The sequence below is a fragment of the Dreissena polymorpha genome, chromosome 1 (assembly GCF_020536995.1).
Source record: "Dreissena polymorpha isolate Duluth1 chromosome 1, UMN_Dpol_1.0, whole genome shotgun sequence".
Classification (NCBI taxonomy): Eukaryota; Metazoa; Mollusca; class Bivalvia; order Myida; family Dreissenidae; genus Dreissena; species Dreissena polymorpha.
The window spans coordinates 98,422,074-98,442,822 of record NC_068355.1 but is presented as its reverse complement, the minus strand read 5'-3'; the positions used below and the strand labels follow the sequence as shown (position 1 = coordinate 98,442,822).

The window sequence follows — 20,749 nt, the reverse complement described above, 5'->3', positions numbered from 1 at the left end:
AATCCTAGCTGGAGCACTGACATTGATCTTACCACTAAAATAGCCCCTTTAAGAATACACAAACTTCTTTTACAGAATAAAAAGAACACGGACTTATGGCTAGGCGTAAGTGCAGTGGGATTAAATATCTATGAAGGCGAAAATCGACTCAGTCCTAAAATTACTTTTCCTTGGAGTGAAATAAAAAATGTCTCCTTTAAAGACAAAAAGGTGGGTCTTTATTGAGTTGTGTTTGATATAATAATAATAGTTATTAATACTTACACTAGATGATAAAAAAGAAAATATATTGTAAACAAGTTGTTCTACAAAGTCCTATGTATATGATAGTTATAACAAAAGTCATCGTCTTGCCTCTTCATCTGAGCTGAAACCTTATGAAACTTTGACAAGCACTAAGATTTAGAAAAATTTGCTCTGAGAGCTTGTATTCTGTATTTAAATAAAACAAAATAATATTTCTTTTAGTTATAAGTTAGCTGTTCATATTCCATTATTACATTTATTATGCCCCCCTTCGAAGTAGAGGGGGTATATTGCTTTGCTCATGTTGGTCTGTCGGTCGGTCTGTCGGTCCGTCCACCAGGTGGTTGGCAGACGATAACTCAAGAACGCTTGGGCCTAGGATCATGAAACTTCATAGGTACATTGATCATGACTCGTAGATGACCCCTATTGATTTTGAGGTCACTAGGTCAAAGGTCAAGGTCACGGTGACCAAAAATAGTAAAATGGTTTTTGATTGATAACTCAAGAACGCATACGCCTAGGATCAAGAAACTTCATGGGTAGATTGATCATGACTTGCAGATGACCCCTGTTGATTTTGAGGTCACTAGGTCAAAGGTCAAGGTCACGGTGACCCGAAATAGTAAAATGGTTTCCGGATGATAACTTAAGAACGCATACGCCTAGGATCATGAAACTTCATAGGTAGATTGATCATGACTCGCAGATGACCCCTATTGATTTTGAGGTCACTAGGTCAAAGGTCAAGGTCACGGTGACCCGAAATAGTAAAATCGTTTTCGGATGATAACTCAAGAACGCATACGCCTAGGATCATGAAACTTCATAGGTAGATTGATAATGACTTGCAGATGACCCCTATTGATTTTGAGGTCACAAGGTCAAAAGTCAAGGTCACAGTGACCCGAAATAGTAAAATGATTTTCGGATGATAACTCAAGAACGGTTTTGCCTAGGATCATGACACTTCATAGGTACATTGATCGTGACTCGCAGATGACCCCTATTGATTTTCAGGTCACTAGGTCAAAGGTCAAGGTCACAGTGACAAAAATCGTATTCACACAATGGCTGCTACTACAACGGACAGCCCATATGGGGGACATGCATGTTTTACAAACAGCCCTTGTTAGTATGTATTTCTTCACTGATTTGACATGTGCATAGTATTTTTTATGATTGTTTGAGTAACAACAGTTTTTCGTTGTTATGTGTTTCCAGTTTGTCATCAAGGCTATTGACAAGAAGGCCCCTGACTTTACATTCTATGCGCCAAAGATCAGAATAAACAAACTGGTGAGGAAGCTTTTGTGTTTAATGTAACTTGATTGTACAGTATAAGCCATTATATTAGTGTTTTTTTCCACCATTTTGGGAATGGGACTGGGTCTTTTTAATTGGATTGGGAAAAATCACATTGTTTTTGCTTAAATTAAGAAATAAGTGTTGTTGTCTTCTAACTAAAAAATGCTTAAACAATGAGAATTAAAGTGATGTGAATAACTTTACTAAGGTGTAACTTAGAAAGCTTGATGGGAATGAAATAAATGTTGAGATTTATTGGTATTTTTATCTTTTAAACCTTTAATTGGGAATTTTGGGATCTCATTTGGGATAAATATACATGTTTTTCCATTGGGAATGGCTCACCCTACAGGCCCCTAATTTGAACGAAGAAAAACACACTGTATATGTATGCTAACCACTTAAGATGTATATATATGTTTATTGAATGTTTGGTGAAGACTATTTTTCATGGGATTTTTTGTTTAGATTTATCAACCACTTTGTTCGTGAAGAAAACAATAATGCACACGTGAATCATACTCCTTCAATGTTTAGAAAAGTTGTGTGGCTAATGTAAAGTTTTCAAAATAATTGAGTATGCTTGTAAATATGATGAACTTATTCCTATTGAAGCATTAACTGTTAACACTGATGCAATCAAGGTCCTGGTATATAACTGTTTCTGTTGCTTGGCCACTAGATCCTGGAGTTGTGTGTGGGTAACCATGAGTTGTTCATGCGGCGAAGGCGGGCAGATTCTATGGAGATTCAGCAGATGAAGGCACAGGCTCTAGAGGAAAAACGGAGAAAACAGGCTAGTACACTGAACCCAAATCTCTGATACAAATTTCGCTATTCTGTTTATATAAATGTTTCTTGTTTAAATTCTTGACATTATTTATGTTACTTACCTTATATAAAAAGCTACTTTCTAATTAGGTAAAATACAAAACATTTGACCTGGCTGAGCCCATGAAAAACAAGTATTCGGTACATGATATGAAAAATATTGATATTTTAGTATATTTTTGCAGCACTAATTATGAGCCAATTTAAGGAATTTACTTCACGACTATGAATTTAAGTCAACAAAGCTAAGTTTAAACTTCATTCTTGTTCATTGACCAATAGTTGTTTGTAAATGACTTGATTCATTTGCAGGGTGAACGTCTACGCTATGCAAAGGAGAAGAAGTTAAAGGAGGAAGCATTGAGGGAGAAGGAAGAGCTGGAAAGGAGGCTGGCGCAGATGCAGGACGACATCAGACAGGCCCAGGAATCTCTTGTAGGTGTTGTAGCACATGCAGGAAGACATAAGACAGGCCCAGGAATCTCTTGTAGGTGTTGTAGCACATGCAGGACAACATCAGACAGGCCCAGGAATCTCTTGTAGGTGTTGTAGCACATGCAGGAAGACATAAGACAGGCCCAGGAATCTCTTGTAGGTGTTGTAGCACATGCAGGACAACATCAGACAGGCCCAGGAATCTCTTGTAGGTGTTGTAGCACATGCAGGACAACATCAGACAGGCCCAGGAATCTCTTGTAGGTGTTCTAGCACAGGCAGGACGACATCAGACAGGCCCAGGAATCTCTTGTAGGTGTTTTAGCACCTGCAGGACGACATCAGACAGGCCCAGGAATCTCTTGTAGGTGTTGTAGCACATGCAGGACAACATCAGATAGGCCCAGGAATCTCTTGTAGGTGTTGTAGCTCAAGCAGGACGACATCAGACAGGCCCAGGAATCTCTTGTAGGTGGTGTAGCACATGCAGGACGACATCAGACAGGCCCAGGAATCTCTTGTAGGTGTTGTAGCACATGCAGGACAACATCAGACAGGCCCAGGAATCTCTTGTAGGTGTTGTAGCACATGCAGGGCAACATCAGACAGGCCCAGGAATCTCTTGTAGGTGTTGAAGCACATGCAGGACAACATCAGACAGGCCCAGGAATCTCTTGTAGGTGTTGTAGCAAATGCAGGACGACATCAGACAGGCCCATGAATCTCTTGTCAGTGTTGTAGCGCATGCAGGGCAACATCAGACAGGCCCAGGAATCTATTTTCGGTGTTGTAGCACATGCAGGACAACATCAGACAGGCCCAGGAATCTATTGTAGGTGTTGTAGCAAATGCAGGACGACATCAAACAGGCCCAGGAATCTCTGGTCGGTGTTATAGCACATGCAGGGCAACATCAGACAGGCCCAGGAATCTCTTGTAGGTGTTGTAGCACATGCAGGACGACATCAGACAGGCCCAGGAATCTGTTGTCGGTGTTGTAGCACATGCAGGTCAACATCAGGCAGGCCCAGGAATCTCTTGTAGGTGTTGTAGCACATGCAGGGCAACATCAGACAGGCCCAGGAGTCTCTTGTTGGTGTAATAGCACATGCAGGGCAACTTCAGACAGGCCCAGGAATCTCTTGTAGATGTTGTAGCACATGCAGGACAACATCAGACATGCCCAGGAATCTCTTTTTGTAGGTGTTGTAGCAAATGCAGGACAACATCAGACAGGCCAAGGAATCTCTTGTAATATTGTAGCAAATGCAGGACAACATCAGACAGGCCCAGGAATCTGTTGTAGGTGTTGTAGCACATGCAGGGCAGCATCAGACAGGCCCAGGAGTCTCTTGTTGGTGTTGTAGCACATGCAGGGCAACTTCAGACAGCCCCAGGGATCTATTGTAGGTGTTTTAGCACATGCAGGATGACATCAGACATGCCCAGGAATCTCTTGTATGTGTTGTAGCACATGCAGGGCAACATCAGACAGGCCCAGGAATCTCTTGTTGGTGTTGTAGCACATGCAGGTCAACATCAGACAGGCCCAGGAATCTGATGTCGGTGTTGTAGCACATGCAGGGCAACATCAGACAGGCCCAGGAATCTCTTGTAGGTGTTGTAGCACATGCAGGACGACATCAGACAGGCCCAGGAATCTCTTGTAGGTGTTGTAACACATGCAGGGCAACATCAGACAGGCCGAGGAATATATTGTAGGTGTTGTAGCACATGCAGGTCAACATCAGACAGGCCCAGGAATCTCTTGTAGGTGTTGTAGCACATGCAGGACGACATCAGGCAGGCCCAGGAATCTCTTGTTGGTGTTATAGCACATGCAGGACAACATCAGACAGGCCCAGGAATCTCTTGTAGGTGTTGTAGCACATGCAGGACGACATCAGACAGGCTCAGGAATCTTTTGTAGGTGTTTTAGCACAGCAGTATTGCTCTTGTCATGCAGGAACTGGGTCAGTACTGCATACTCAAACTAACAAAGGCTCATTAGGGTCTTGTATGTGTCATAGGTTTGGAATTATAGCAATTGTCATGTAGGAACTTAGTACTAAATGATCAAAATCAGTGACAGGTAAATACATTTTGTTAAAAGCCTGTCTTAAAAGAACGCTTTCCAGATGATATACATTTGTCTTACTGATGGCATGTCAACATTGACCTGATACTAACCTTTATGCATGAACAAATATTAAAGTGACAAAATAGAAAAAAGAAAATTTCCCTGAAACAATGGTAATTTGTGGTGAAAACTGTTAAGCACTTTCACAAATAAAACAAAAATTAAAGTTATTTGAATTTACAGGTATCCAGTCAACATTGATGACCTACATACATTTGAAAAAGAAAAAAAAAGCAAACATGGTGACTATCCATTGCAAATTAGTGCAGCATGTATTGGGAAAACCAGTTCAGTGCGTTACCATTGATGATTTTTATATAAAAAACAATCTGGAGAAAATATCAAGGTGCTGCAACCTGTTGTAATAATAATGCTCGATAAGAAGGCATGATTATTCATCTTATAGAAAATGAATAGCCCATCAAGAGTTGCAATTGTAGTGTTGGCTGTCACTGTAGATGCGGTCAGAGGAGACGGCAGAGCTGTTGGCAGAGAAGGCACGTATAGCTGAGGAGGAGGCTTCACTGCTGACCCAGAAAGCCTCCGAGGCAGAGGCAGAGAACAACAGAATCAGGATCTCGGTCATGAAGGTACCCTCGTATAGAGATGAGCTGTGGTCTGGTTTGATGCTTTTGCATATAGTGCTATTCCAGAATAGCCTGTGCAGTCAAAACAGGCTGATCATGGACAAAAGTTGCTGCCTAGACTGGATTTTTGTTTAGAACGTATTTTATGTAAACGAAAAACTCAATAAAAGCAATAAGTGTCTTCTCTGATTAGCCTTTGCATATGGCAAAGGCAAATTTAGGATGACATTTTATTCTCAATCAGTAAACCTTGGTTTCTGAGGGCAAGGCTCAAATATACTTGTATGTAGGAATTGAAATAAACATGTGGTTGAAACATGTTACGTTTGTTCCTTTAATTCTACATTTATTTTTTGGCCATTCTTCTTTTTTGTGCCCTACCAGTGAAACCGGAGGGGACTTAATGGTTTGTGCTCTGGCTGTCAGTCTGTCACACTTTTCTGGATCCTGCGATAACTTTAGAAGTTCTTCATATTTTTTCATGAAACTTAAAACATGGATAGTTGGCAATATGGAGATAATGCATGTCATTTCATTTTGTTCCTACGTCAAGAATTCTGGATGCTATGGCAACAAATATATATATAAAAAATATGACAATGGTGGAGTTTCACCGGTAGGGGACCATATTGCTTGTCAATCTCTTGTTGTTTATGTAGATATTGTGCATCCAACTTGAAAAGTTCACATTAAGTCTATACAAATATATTTATGTCTACTATTTTACATGCATTAAATCGTACCTAAAAGAATAATGAAACGTCAAAATAACATAAATAGAGAATTTATGGTTTGTGCCAGAATGGAGAAAGTTCATCTATTGAGTCGTAAAAAATGAAAATATTGTGAGTTATAGTTACGTTATACTTTGTGAGTACATAATGCAACTGACGTATTTCATGATTACATATTCTTCATTTTTCTTTTTGTGTTTGTAACCGAGAAATTTAATTAATTTAATTGTGTGTTTGTCCCCTTAATATAATTACAAACCCTCCTCACTTTTGCAAAAAGAATTAAAAATGCAAACTTATCTTTAATGTTTGTTTTCCTCACCCAGTTTATCATCCCAACTTTTTCAAGAGTAATCATTAGTATTAAAATGTTTTATTTTGAAATCATTCTTGTGGGATATCAATCTGTAATGATAATACATTAACCATGTGTGTGTGTGTGTGTGTGTATTCCAAAGTTTAGAAGGTCCTTATGCGCCTTAGGCTTCATTATATCAGGACCCAGAGTGTGTCCCAGCACTCATCTAATTCACTTACTAGACTTACTCAAGTTGTGACGAATTTTGAATTGTAACTTCAATTTCCAGCTATTTAGTTGTTATTGAAAGGGTTTTTAGCTCATCTATTTTTTGAAAAAAAAATTATGAGCTATTGTTATCACTTTCGCGTCAGCGTCCGGTCAAGTTTTGCGTTTAGGTACACTTTTCTCATAAAGTATCAATGCTATTGCATTCAAACTTGGTACACTTACTTACTATCACGAGGGGACTGGGCAGGCAAAGTTAGATAACTCTGGCTTGCATTTTTACAGTATTATGTGCCCTTTTTTTCTAAGAAAATTGAAAATTTTGGTTAAGTTTTGTGTTTAGGTCCATTTTATTCCTTAAGTATCAAAGCTATTGCTTTAATACTTGCAACACTTACTAACTATCATAAGGGGACTGTGCAGGCAAAGTTATGTAACTCTGACTGGCATTTTGACAGAATTATGCACCCTTTTTATACTTAGAAAATTGAAAATGTGTCAAGTTTTGTGTTTAGGTCCACTTTTTTCCTTAAGTATCAAAGCTATTGCTTTCATACTTGCAACACTTACTAACTATCGTAAGGGGACTGTGCAGGCAAAGTTATGTAACTCTGACTGGCATTTGACGGAATTATGGGCCCTTCATACTTGAAAATTTGGTTAAGTTTTGTGTTCTGGTCCACTTTACCCCTAAAGTATCATAGATATTGCTTTCATACTTGGAACACTCGCAAACTATCATAAGGGGACAGTAAAGGACAAGTTGCATAACTCTGGTTGTCATTTTTATGGAATTATGGCCCTTTTTGACTTAATAACTTTGAATATATGGTTACATTTTGTGTTTAGATCCACTTTACTTCTAAAGTATCAAGGCTATTGTTTTTAAACTTTAAATACTTTCATACTATCATGAGGGTACTGTACCTGGCAAGTTGAATTTAACTTTGATCTTTGAATGACCTTGATTCTCAAGGTCAAATTATTAAATTTTGCTTAAATTGCCAGAACTTCTTTATTATGCCTCCCTTCGAAGAAGAGGGGGTATATTGCTTTGCACATGTCGGTCTGTTGGTCGGTCTGTCGGTCGGTCCGTCCACCAGGTGGTTTCCGGATGATAGCTCAAGAACGCTTGGGCCTAGGATCATGAAACTTCATAGGTACATTGATCATGACTCGCAGATGACCCCTATTGATTTTGAGGTCACTAGGTCAAAGGTCAAGGTCACGGTGACCCGAAATAGTAAAATGGTTTCCGGATGATAACTCAAGAACGCTTAGGCCTAGGATCATGAAACTTGATAGGTAGATTGATCATGACTCACAGATAACCCCTATTGATTTTCAGGTCACTAGGTCAAAGGTCAAGGTCACAGTGACCCGAAATAGTAAAATGGTTTCTGGATGATAACTCAAGAACGCTTAGGCCTAGGATCATGAAACTTGATAGGTAGATTGATCATTACTCGCAGATTACCCCTATTGATTGTCAGGTCACTAGGTCAAAGTTCAAGGTCACAGTGACCCGAAATAGTAAAATGGTTTCCGAATGATAACTCAAGAACGCTTATGCCTAGGATCATGAAACTTCGTAGGTAGATTGGTAATGGCTGGCAGATGACCCCTATTGATTGTCAGGTCACTAGGTCAAAGGTCAAGGTCACGGTGACCCGAAATAGTAAAATGGTTTCAGGATGATAACTCAAGAAAGCTTATGCCTAGGATCATGAAACTTGATAGGTAGATTGATCATGACTCGCAGTTGACCCCTATTGATTTTCAGGTCACTATATCAAAGGTCAAGGTCATGGTGACCTGAAATAGTAAAATGGTTTCCGGATGATAACTCAAGAACGCTTATGGCAACGATCATGAAACTTCATAGATACATTGATCATGTCTCGCAGATGACCCCTATTGATTTTTAGGTCACTAGGTCAAAGTTCAAGGTCATGGTGACCCAAAATAGTAAAATGGTTTCCGGATGATTACTCAAGAACGCTTATGCCTAGGATCATGAAACTTCCTAGGTACATTGATCATGACTCGCAGATGACCCCTATCGATTTTGAGGTCACTAGGTCAAAGGTCAAGTTCACGGTGACCCGTAATAGTAAAATGGTTTCCGGATGATAACTAAAGAACGCTTAGGCCTAGGATCATGAAACTTGATAGGTAGATTGATCATGACTTGCAGATGACCCCTATTGATTTTCAGGTCACTAGGTCAAAGGTCAAGGTCATAGTGACAAAAACATACTCACACAATGGCTGTCACTACAACAGAGTGCCCATATTTCATATTTTATTATTAGATTCGATTGATACTTTGACAAAACAACAATTACCTGACCCCCCCCCCCCCCCCCCCGAATCCCCCTCAATCCTCCCCCCATTATTTTTTTTTTTTATAAATGACCACCACACCCTCACACTATACCCCCCCCCCCCCACCCCCCACCCCAAAAAAATATTTTTTATGCCCCCAGTAGGGTGGCATATAGCAGTTTAACTGTCCGTCAGTATGTCAGTCAATCTCTCTGTCTGTCCGAAAAAAACTTTAACATTGGCCATAACTTTTTCACTTTTTAAGATAGCAACTTGATATTTGGCATGCATGTGTATCTCATGGAGCTGCACATTTTGAGTGGTGAAAGGTCAAGGTCAATCTTCAAGGTCAAATGTCAAATATATGGCGTCTGTCCGTCCGAAAACTTTAACATTGGCCAGTACTTTTTTAATATTGAAGATAGCAACTTGATATTTGACATGCATGTGTATCTCATGAAGCTGCACATTTTGAGTGGTGGAAGGTCAAGGTCATCCTTCAAGGTCACTTTTTTTTTATTATATCAAAGCGGTGTTCTCATGAAGCTGCACATTTTGAGTGGTGGAAGTTCAAGGTCATCCTTCAAGGTCAAAGGTCAAAAAACAAATAAAAAATTTCAAAGCGGTGTTATCATGAAGCTGCACATTTTGAGTGGTGGAAGGTCAAGGTCTTTCTTCAAGGTCAAGATCATCCTTCAAGGTCAAAGGTCATAAAAAAATCAAAGCGGCGTTATCATGAAGCTGCACATTTTGAGTGATGTAGGTTCAAGGTCAAGGTCATCCTTCAAGGTAAAAAAAATAATAATAAATTTTTTCAAAGCGGCGTTCTCATGAAGCTGCACATTTTGAGTGGTGGAAGTTCAAGGTCAAGGTCATCCTTCAAGGCCAAGGTCATCCTTCAAGGTAAAAGGTAAAAAAAATTAAAAATTTCAAAGCCGCGTTATCATGAAGCTGCACATTTTGAGTGGTGGAAGTTCAATGTCATCCTTCAAGGTCAAGGTCATCCTTCAAGGTCAAAGGTCAAAAAAATAATATTTCAAAGCGGCCTCCTCATAAAGCTGCACATTTTGAGTGGTGGAAGTTCAAGGTCAAGGTCATCCTTCAAGGTCAAAGTTAAAAAAAAGAAAAAAAAAATGTTCAAAGCGGCACAATAGGGGGCATTGTGTTTCTGACAAACACATCTCTGTTTTTTTTTCAAACATTGTTAAAAAACACAAATATTAATTTTTATTATTTTATTTTTAAAATACCGTTCAAACATCCCACTCAAGAATCCCCCCCCCCCCCCCAAAAAATTTGTTTTTTTTTTTTTCATTTTGTTTGCATTTTTGGAAGATAATGTAATAAATGACCACACACCCACACTATACACCCCTCTCCACTCCAACCCTCCCTGCTTTGTGATTGAAATTGAGATAGGTCCCTACACCTTTAAAAAGAAAAATAGATGAGTGGTCTGCACCCGCAAGGCGGTGCTCTTGTTTATTTTTTTCATGTGGTCATGGGTTGTGGGTGGAAGAGGGACTACCCAGCCAGTGGAAACCCCAACTGTTGGATATGTTGACACCCAACCAAACTCACATGCTTCTGGAAATGGGAATTTAACTGGGTTGACGGGTTGAGAATCACATGTACCAACCACTGGACAGCCACATTAACCATGTATTCTTTATTTCTGTTTGCAGTTGTAGTCAAAAGTGGTTGTAACGTTTTTATAAACAATTATTTGTTAAACTTTAGACAGAAGATGAGAAGGAAATGATGAAAATGCAAGTCAACGATGCTGCGATGGTGATAACTAGACTGCTTGATGACTCGGAACAGAGGTTCAGATTTTTAAGTATTTTGCATGGTTTCTGAATTATTGGTCATGTGTCTATGTTGAGATATATATACTTTGACTGATTTGAATCCCTAAGGTTTATTGAAGCACTTGAGTCTTTTTCCTATGAAGAACTAATACTTGGTAAATTTGCCAGGACATTTTGGTAATGATCCAACAAAAGGAAATTACCATGTTATTAGGAAATTGGGCTTAGTGCATGTTAATTATGTGTTGTCCCTGATTAGCCTATGCAGTTGGCGCAGGCTTATAAGGGTCTACATATTGGGCTTAGACTGGAGTTTTGATTTGGAAAGACTTCCTTTAAATGAACAATTCTGTATGATTGATAATGTTGTCCCTTACTAGCACATGCATTTGGCCCAGTTTTCCCATAACAGGACTTGAATAGAACAGTGCAGTTGGAACTGGGATCACTAGGCAAACATGGAGCCCTAATTACTTGGCAAACACTACAACAACTTAGAGGCTGCAACCTATTTAGTCTGAGTTTCATGTGAACATGTGAAACTAATATTCAATAATCTCATGAGAGCTCAGGCAGTTTTTATACAACATTTCGTAACCTAATATGTTCATTATCATATAAATCTGTGGTTCCAGAAAACGTGAGGCAGACATGTTACGTCATGAACTACACCAGGCAAGAATTGCTGAGAAAATAGCAAAGGATAAACTGGTGGAGTTAACAAGAGGACCTGTAAGTGAAGGATTTAACCAACAAAAGTGGACAGAACCATGTGCCTATTCATCTTGCTCAATTATTGGCTTTTATTTTTAGTTGTTGTGTTTCTTGCAAGCTTGCGTGGACACCTGGCTTGGAATTTTATTCAAATTAGGACAAAGGTTTCTGCTCAATAACTTGAGTTTTGATGGAGATAATGCACTTAAATTTTGTAAGTCAATTATACAATTAAAATAAAAGGAAAAACATCTTTACTTTTCAATGAGTATCAACTGTAATTTGAGCTATTGTTTTCTTTCAATAGAACATGATATCATTATTTTAACACTGGGTTTGCAATGTTTGCAGAAGATTATGTTTGCATTTTTTGTGTTACTCAAATTTGCGATGACTGCTTTGCAGATCAAATGCAATATAATTTACTGTGGTCATGAATCGCTGACATTGTTAGAATGTTTGCAGCCACAGTGTAAATTATTTAAGTTCTATAATTAATAGGGATGGCAAACCTAAGCAAATTTGTAACCGGTTAACTGGTTTAGATATTCGAGTGGTTAACCGGTTAACTGACTGTCGTTGTTTCACATAAATGAAAAAAACACATCCGAAAAACGTATACATTTATCAACAATTGCATGTATATGCAAATATACTCTGCATTGTTGATTGTCTTGTGATCTAATTACGTAAACCATTTTTTATCAATTAAATACTGTTTCTTTAGAATGTGTGATGGTCCTTTAAATTGGTAATTCAAATTCTAAATTAAATATTATACATTTTGAATCTAATACTTAGTCATTTCCGAAAGTCATTTCCGACATTTTGTACATGCTTGTCGGTGAACTGTGATATTTCTTTGTTGTAATATAGCTTCATGTCATTTACACATTATTACTGTTCTACATCTTGATCAATAAAAGCCAGTGCAGAATTTGATTATAGATTGTCGCTATACTTTTTAGATACGTGATATCTGAACAAGTTGGACCGACTGTATACTGCCTGGATGTTCACGTTGATGTAATATTTATTAAAAAAAGGACATGTGGCAGTCAAATGTGCTAATTGACAAGCCTAATTGGTTGGTTTATTATTAAAATTTATCAATAGGTGAATAATTGAAACACAATAGAATGTAAAGTGCTAAACAAACACACTGCAGAGTAGATGCTAATTGCTCGTGTGCCTGCTCATTAATCCGCTGCACCCCGATGGTTTACAACTCCAATCGCTTTTGATCCACAGGCATCACGGGGTGGTAATTGCAGATAATTTGCAATAAGATAAACAGATAAGCCAATACAGTGAAATGAAGTAAAACAAAACTAACGATTTGAGCATTAATTGTGTTCAACCAAAAATTGTGTTTTCTGCAAGAGTAACCGAATATTAATATTGTTACCGATTAACCTCCTTAAGAAATGGATAACCGAATAACCGTTGCCATCCCTAATAAGTAACTGATGACACAGCTGAAAAACACATCTTATAGTGCTGTTGAGTGCATAGGAAAAGAGATCAGACTTCAGAGTTATTCTTTGGCATGGGCAAATAACTCATAAAGGAAATATGCACATAACTAGCTGTAAAGTTGTGAATAACGAAAAAACAATGCAACCTGCATCCAATATTTAACATTTTGGTTTGTTTATCAATTCCTTTGGTTTCTTTTTGCTATGGAATCTTGCTCCCAATTGATTTGATTTGTTGAATATTTCAGGACAGGGCCTACAGTATTCACAACCTAACCTCTGACCTGTCTAGTCGCCTGACCCTGCTGGGCGCTGACCCTGGTCTCAATGAGTCCTGTACGGAGGCCAGCTGTGAGCTGCTTGTCAATACAGACATGGCCCAGCTGTCATTGGAGCTGGAACATGAGAAGTAGGCAGCAGTCACTCTTATAGTCACAGGCTTATATTTGATTCCATAAGCATCCACTGACAAAAGGTGAAGCGAGATAGACATTGTAGGCTTCACTCAGTCGGTATGTGCTTGCTTCAGTGCATCACAAAAGCTTCTGCGCTCAGCATCTACATTTTTATGCCTCAGGGAGGGTAGCATATTGCAGTTGAACTGTCTATCAGTCCGTCTGTGCATCCGTCCGTAAACTTTAACATCGGCCATTACTTCCAAAGCTTCTGCACTCAACACCTACTTTTTTGTGATTTTTTTGGTAATAATATTCCAGACTTATGATCACCAAGGGCTGCATGAATATTATCAAGGATTTGATGTAGCTTTATTTTGTGACCCCTTTTTGCACTGTCCGTCTGTCTAGCTGTGAGAATGTCCCGATGTGTGTGGCAAACTTCTAGTGTGAGCCATTACAATGGATGGCTTTAAAGTAACTTGGAACGCATTTAAATCATCATAGACAAAGTGTTACTTCTCACATAAAACATATCTCAAAAGTCAAGGTTAAACTTTTCATACATGCCAAAAAATTTCAAGTCCAAATTGGGACATTCCATATAAAATGTCGAGACATTTGACAAAAAGTCAATCGGGATCGAAAAGGATCAATCATGCAACCTTGAATGTAGTCAGTAATCAGTATATTACTTACAATACCTCATAATTTCTGGCCAATATAGAAAATAAATGTGTTAAAGAATTTTATGAACACAAACGTTCTCCATTTTCCAGAAGTACACACATATGTACACTATGGGGATGACTCCATAAAGTGAAATGTGGGTCATGCCTCTATGTGACATCCAATCGCCCATCAAGCACTGTTTTTATTCAACCAATCATCAATTAACTCTAAATTTAGATTGATGCAAAATATTTTTTAGCCTCAGGTGGTATAATACACAAAAAATTGCGTAATAGTGTTTTTGGACTTGATTGAACCATGAAATACAAAAGCAGTCGGCTTTTAATTCACTAGGATGCATTTATTGATAGCAATTAGCGACCCCTATCATAAAAATACTATGGTGTGAATGCCTGATGAAATCAATAATTTGCCGATAAATCAATTATTAGTTGTCAAAAACAACATTGGTGCACTCGAGTGGAAGAAATTGTTACTAATGTCGGGGCAAATTGTCTCATACCGGTATGCCTGGAGTGGACTAACACCCCAAAAGCAGGACTGTCCCGCCAAGATAGGGAAGTCTGGCATGTATGGTCAAAGATCACATTTGGCCCTACAACAGCTTGATAATTCCTGTTTCAGCCATTAATTTTTTGTTTATTGATTGATTTATCAATACAACTTGTCACAAATATAAATCATCAGTAGATGAATTGACGCATGTAACAACTATTTCCCTATCACATTAGTCAATATCACTTTTTGGAGGTCGATTTCTGTGAGTGTGATACTATCTCAACTGAATGTTCATGTGTCAGTAATGAGACAGAGTGCACTGAATAGTTGTATTTAAAGATTATATAGCATATTACACTAGTATATTGAAACAAATACAAATACTTACAAATTATTCAAATATACTATTTATTTCAAATACAATATGTGACAATGTGTGCATGGGTGTGTCAGGGTTGAATACACAGAGAAGTCGCGCCACCTGCAAGAGCATCTGAGGGAACTCAAGTCTGAGATAGAGGTGCTCAAGAAGGAGGACGCGGAGTACTCACTGGACCACCTGTACCAGGCCAGCAGGATGTTTGGACAGAACAAGTACTCCACACTGAGAACTGTATGTATACACGTTCACAGATACAAGTAGTGTTGAGTACAGATGTTTGTTGATAACTGATATCGACCTCCTGTAGTGATTTTCCCAGGAGGGCAAAGGGGCATGGCGCATTACTTTCAAAAAGGGCATTTTAACAACAGTTTTGGCAAAATAGGGCAAAAACGTTCTGTGAAGACCTGGTTTTGGGAGAAACATTTTATCCCATCAGAGGCAGTTGTGGGAAAAACACACAAATATAAACAAGCACATTTAATGTATTTAACTTACTTTAATTAATATTGATATATTTACCTTGCAATGTCCATTTAAGTTTATGCTGTTCCAGTAAACTGTACAGCATGACAAACCTCATAAAGCAATATATGCATATGAATCCGATCATACACAGATTCACTTACGTATAAATGGAACCATGTTTGTCTTATCCCATTTTTTCTAACAATAATCTTGTCAGATGTTTTAACTTTGCCAGTTCACTGAACGCTTACAATTTACAAAACACTCATTTCCGTGACATACATCCACTGATATGATTACTAATAAATATGTTGTTAGTATCTAAAACGTTTCATGCATCGTAGATTATCAAATGCATTTCATCAATCCCTTCTAAATGTATGATCATCATTATTTACCATTTTTGTCGAGAGTCATAAGTTTTTTTTAGCTCACCTGATTGCTCAGGTGAGCTTTTGTGACCGGTCTTTGTCCGTCGTCCGTCCGTCATCCACATTTGGTTTGTAAACACTCTAGAGGCCACTCTTGTCTTTATGAAACTTGGTCAGAAGATTTGTCCCAATGATACCTCAATCGAGTTCGAAACTGGGTCATGCTGGGTCAAAAACTAGGTCAGCAAAAGAAAAACCTTGTTAACACTGTAGAAGTCACATTTCATGCCCAATCTTCATGTACTTTTATCAAAATGATTGTCATAATGATATGTTGGTTGAGTTCAAAAGTGGTTCTGGTCCGTTGAAAAACATGGCCACCAGTGGGCAGGGCAGTTTTTCTTATTTGGCTATAGAGAAACCTTGTAAACACTCTAGAGGCCACATTTCTTGTCTGATCTTCATGAAACATGGTCAGAAGATTTGTCCCAATGATACATCGATCGAGTTCGAAACTGTGTCATGCTGGGTCAAAAACTAGGTCGCTAGGTAAAAAAAAGAAAAACGTTGTAAACACTGTAGAAGTCACATTTCATGCCCAATCTTCATGTAACTTTGTCAAAATGTTTGTCTTAATGATATGTTGGTTGAGTTCAAAAGTGGTTCCGGTCCGTTTATAAACATGGCTGCCAGTGGGCGGAGCAGTTTTCCTTATTTGGCTATAGAGAAACCTTGTAAACACTGTAGAAGTCACATTTCATGCCCAATCTTCGTGTATTTTTGTCAAAATGATTGTCTTAATGATATGTTGGTTGAGTTCAAAAGTGGTTCCGGTCCGTTGAAGAACGTGGCCGCCAGTGGGCGGGGCAGTTTTTCTTATTTGGCTATAGAGAACCCTTGTAAACACTCTAGATGCGTCATTTCTTGTCCGAACCTCATGAAACTTGGTTAGAAGATTTGTCCCAATGATACTTCGATTGAGTTCAAAACTGGGTCATATACTAGGTCATTAGGTAAAAAAAACACATGCAAATGGAAGTACTCAATCAGAATTAATCATACGCTCGCACTGCAAAAGTAAACAGAAGAAAACCAATCTAATATGCTCTAGAGTACTGAATGTTCAACGAAGCAATCAACAAGGCCTTGTACAAAAAAGTGAGCGAACTAGGGCCATCTTGGCCCTCTTGTTCTGTATAGTCCGCCATCTAGTCAAAATGATGTTTGCAACATGTGCGCAAAGCAACATAAAATTTTATATATGTCTGCCTTATACGCGATTTGCATTTTGTTTAATTACTGGTCGTGTACCTAATTCCGGCCACTTTTGGGACTATTTTAACAAAATCTTTTGTTTTAGGCAACTGGTTGAAACTAAACTTCAAATATATAATCCTGGGTTCAAAACTCACCTAGCATGAAAAAATCAATGGAATTAGATCAGTGTATGTTACTTTTATGAACAGAAATTAATGACATATAAACTATCAATTTTCATAGGGTATTGTACCTAAAAAATCGGCCACTTTTCAGTTTAATCTGCAGGTACAATTACAAAGCAATATCTTTAGACAAATGTCCTCATTTAAAGAGTATTAATAAAGGTTTACACAAACAAAATTTTCGACTTGAAACTTATAATATATGCGACATTATTATACCAGTTACTCCCCCTACCTATTTTAATAAATATTATCAGGCACTGTTAATGGGGAACTGCAAATTCATAAAAAAATATTTATTTTTAATAGCTTTTATCAATTTTTTCTAACATAGCTTACAAAGTAAAAACATTTTGTTTAAAAAGTTGACTTTAGTGTCGATTTTTAGTAAATGCTTATATTTAATTTTACAACATGTAACCTACATGTATGAATATTCTAATCAAGGGAGGTAATTTATATATTAAAAGTTTATATTTAGGTCCTGATTTTTATGTTTTAAATGTATGTAATTAGACAATTAATTGAAAATATCTTAATTAAAGTTTATCAGATAGAAATAATAATAATATTATCAAATATATTTGTTTCTTATATGGATATAATTTTCGCAATGGATGATGACGTTACTTTTCCCATGTGAGAAATATTTTGTGTTATGTTTGAGACATTTTAATGCAAACGTTTACAGTGATAATATGTGATATGCTTCTTTAATTTGCAAAATAGAGTAGGGTTGGTTTTCAAGTTTTTTCTAAAAATAATCAAAATATATGTGTTTAGATCATGAAAATGATTAAAAACAGGTGGCCGATTTTTTATGTACAGGCCGGAATTACGTACACGACCAGTAGTATACGTTACAGCAATTATTTCAATAATGAATTATCATAAAGATGAAAACAATAAAGATACAACTTATTTTTATTTTTATTTAATTACACATAAAATAATTGTTCTGATATAACTGAATTATGCATGAAATGCACAATTTCAACAAGGATAACATCAAAAGTCCCAGAAGTCCACGATTTTATTGTGGAGGAGTACACACTATGGACCGATTAGTGTGCTTGGTATAACAAAGCCACTTAAATTATCGATTGATATTGACACTGGGTTATTCACTCATGACTAATTATCAACCACACCAATCTTCGCTGCCGTGGGGCCATACTCGCATACTCATAGGCTTAGAAGTTTGGTTAAGGAGCAATTAAGATGTTATCAATAAGAGCGTGTGGCGGCTTTTGCCTTTGAAAAGGGCAGAGTGGCACTTACCGGTAAGAAAGGAGGACTGGCGCAAAGGGGTATTAAACGATAACAATTCTTGGCGCAGGGCCATGCAAAAAAGGCCTGGGAAAAACACTACCTCCTGTACCAGGCAAGCATGATGTTTGTGCAGAACATGAATTGACTTTTGAAATACTAGAGTTATTTTGAATACAGATTGTTTGAATTTATTTGAGAGGCATAGAAAACCTTGTTCCTGAGCCATGGCAAGTGGATCAGATTTTGATGCGAGGAAAATAAAATAATCAGTATCAGAAACTTGTGATTATTTTATATATCATATCTTTTTATCTTTCTTTATATGACATTATTATAATCCAGGGAATGACATCACTCTGTATGTTTTTTTTCGGTTTTCAACAAGGTATTTAAACTGCTTAGTTAATACCAAAGGGTGTTAATTGTCAATGCAAGAATGATGGGATATTAAGAGTTGTGTTTGAAACTATTATGTCCAGTAAGAGTCATTAATAGATACCACCTCAATGTATGGATACGTTTTTTTCTCAGTAAAATCATTCCTCTTAGTTTGTAAGAGTCCGGGTTATTCTGTAGCAACTGTTTGTTTTGGTATAGTTTTGGACAATTAAGTTACTTATTACATAAGTATTGAGATCTCTTTTTAGTTGGTTTTTGATTGTTCTTGATGACTATCTTGATTTATTCAGAATAAAAGATGTATGAGATAAAAAAAAAAAAAATGTTTTTTTTACGTTTTGCTGTTCATATTTTGCTATTGTCAAACTTTGCATACCAAGAGTCTTAACCAGAAGGGGGAATCACGTGATAGTAAAGATGATGACGTATATGCACAGACAGCTATTTTCGCTATTTTATACCTGTTATTAGTTTTATCATTTTGTTTAATGCCCCTCATATTCCAGCCATAACAGCAAGAAACTTGATTAGAATTAATTTCATATTAATATATGTTCTATATCTTTTCTTTACTGGCTACAAGTTTCTTAGCGGGATAACAAAATTCCCTCCTGCTACAAAAATTCAGAGCAAGTGAAGTAAAGATATAGGGCAAATATTAATACAAAATAAACACTTACCACTTTTTTGCTGATAAGGCTGGAAAGTGAGCAGCATTTAAAAGTTAAACATTACTTATAAAGGGGTATTAAACGATAACAATTCTTGTCTCGGCATGGATGTCGCAATCATTGATTACCCTCTCTGTTAACTCTTGTTTAAAGAAATTTTTGATGAATAACTTTGTTTTCTAAATGTGTCTTCTTTTGTCAGGCTTCATCAAATACAACTCGTTCAAGGGTAAATATGTTTGAAGATTTATGACAGCCCTTTGTTCCACCATGATTGGACAGACTTGAGCATTTACAGACACCAGACTGTGTGACATCTCTACAATGACGTGCTTAGACATGCTGCACATTTTGAGAGCTCAATGATGTGCACAGATCTCTATGTAGTGTTGAATATTTCAATCTACATGTAAGATCACCAAAATCAAGCTACTACATGGTCTGCCTGTGCTTGTATAGCACTGTGTTGAGGTGTATTGTGACCAGCTTTGATGCTTTTAACTGCTGGTTGTTTTAAAATGTTGCAGCTTTTTTGCATCAAACTTCCCAATTTGAGGAAATACAATTTTTAGACTGGAAATTGGTGACACATGCCTTATTATTACACTGATGGTAAACTTGAAATGAGCTGGTCTGTGAGAAGACTGATCCTAATACCTGTGCCTAACTCTTTCAGTGCGGGAACCGAATTTTGAAGGCCTTTGCAAACAGTTTGGATTCAGATGAGACGCCACAGAACGTGGCGTCTCATCTGGATCCAAACTGTTTGCTATTCTGATGGCATTCTTTGGAAAAAGAATCGAAGAAAATGCTAATTTTAGAAATTCAGCAGTTGACATTTTAGCAGACGACAAATTTCCCAGCAAAGGGTAAACTAAAGTATTGTCAGAGATTAGCCGTGAAGTCAGCATAATGCATATCACAGATGACAATTTCTGATTGATTGGAATTTTAAGTTTAGTGGAGGTCTCTAATAAACATGTTGTCACAGACAAGCCTGTTTGAAACTGCGCAGGCTAA

The 20,749-nt window shown here is 37.5% G+C and overlaps 1 protein-coding gene across 3 annotated transcripts in view; it reads left to right on the top strand.

The window, feature by feature from the left end:
- Window positions 1–20,428, top strand: part of LOC127842009 (merlin-like) — a 45,231-nt gene extending 24,803 nt beyond the window's left edge. Inside the window, exons 6-15 of one of the 3 annotated variants that reach the window (XM_052371319.1) lie at window positions 76–105; window positions 1,471–1,545; window positions 2,237–2,350; window positions 2,698–2,820; window positions 5,419–5,550; window positions 10,876–10,961; window positions 11,582–11,678; window positions 13,387–13,547; window positions 15,178–15,337; window positions 19,932–20,428. In XM_052371319.1, the coding sequence (XP_052227279.1) occupies window positions 76–105; window positions 1,471–1,545; window positions 2,237–2,350; window positions 2,698–2,820; window positions 5,419–5,550; window positions 10,876–10,961; window positions 11,582–11,678; window positions 13,387–13,547; window positions 15,178–15,337; window positions 19,932–19,982 (1,029 nt within the window). In that variant the 3' untranslated portion in view covers window positions 19,983–20,428. Of the gene's footprint in view, window positions 1–75; window positions 211–1,470; window positions 1,546–2,236; window positions 2,351–2,697; window positions 2,821–5,418; window positions 5,551–10,875; window positions 10,962–11,581; window positions 11,679–13,386; window positions 13,548–15,177; window positions 15,338–19,931 lie in introns of all 3 variants that reach the window. The other 2 variants (XM_052371312.1, XM_052371328.1) reach the window with 2 other exon arrangements.
- Window positions 20,429–20,749: the final 321 nt, after the last annotated feature.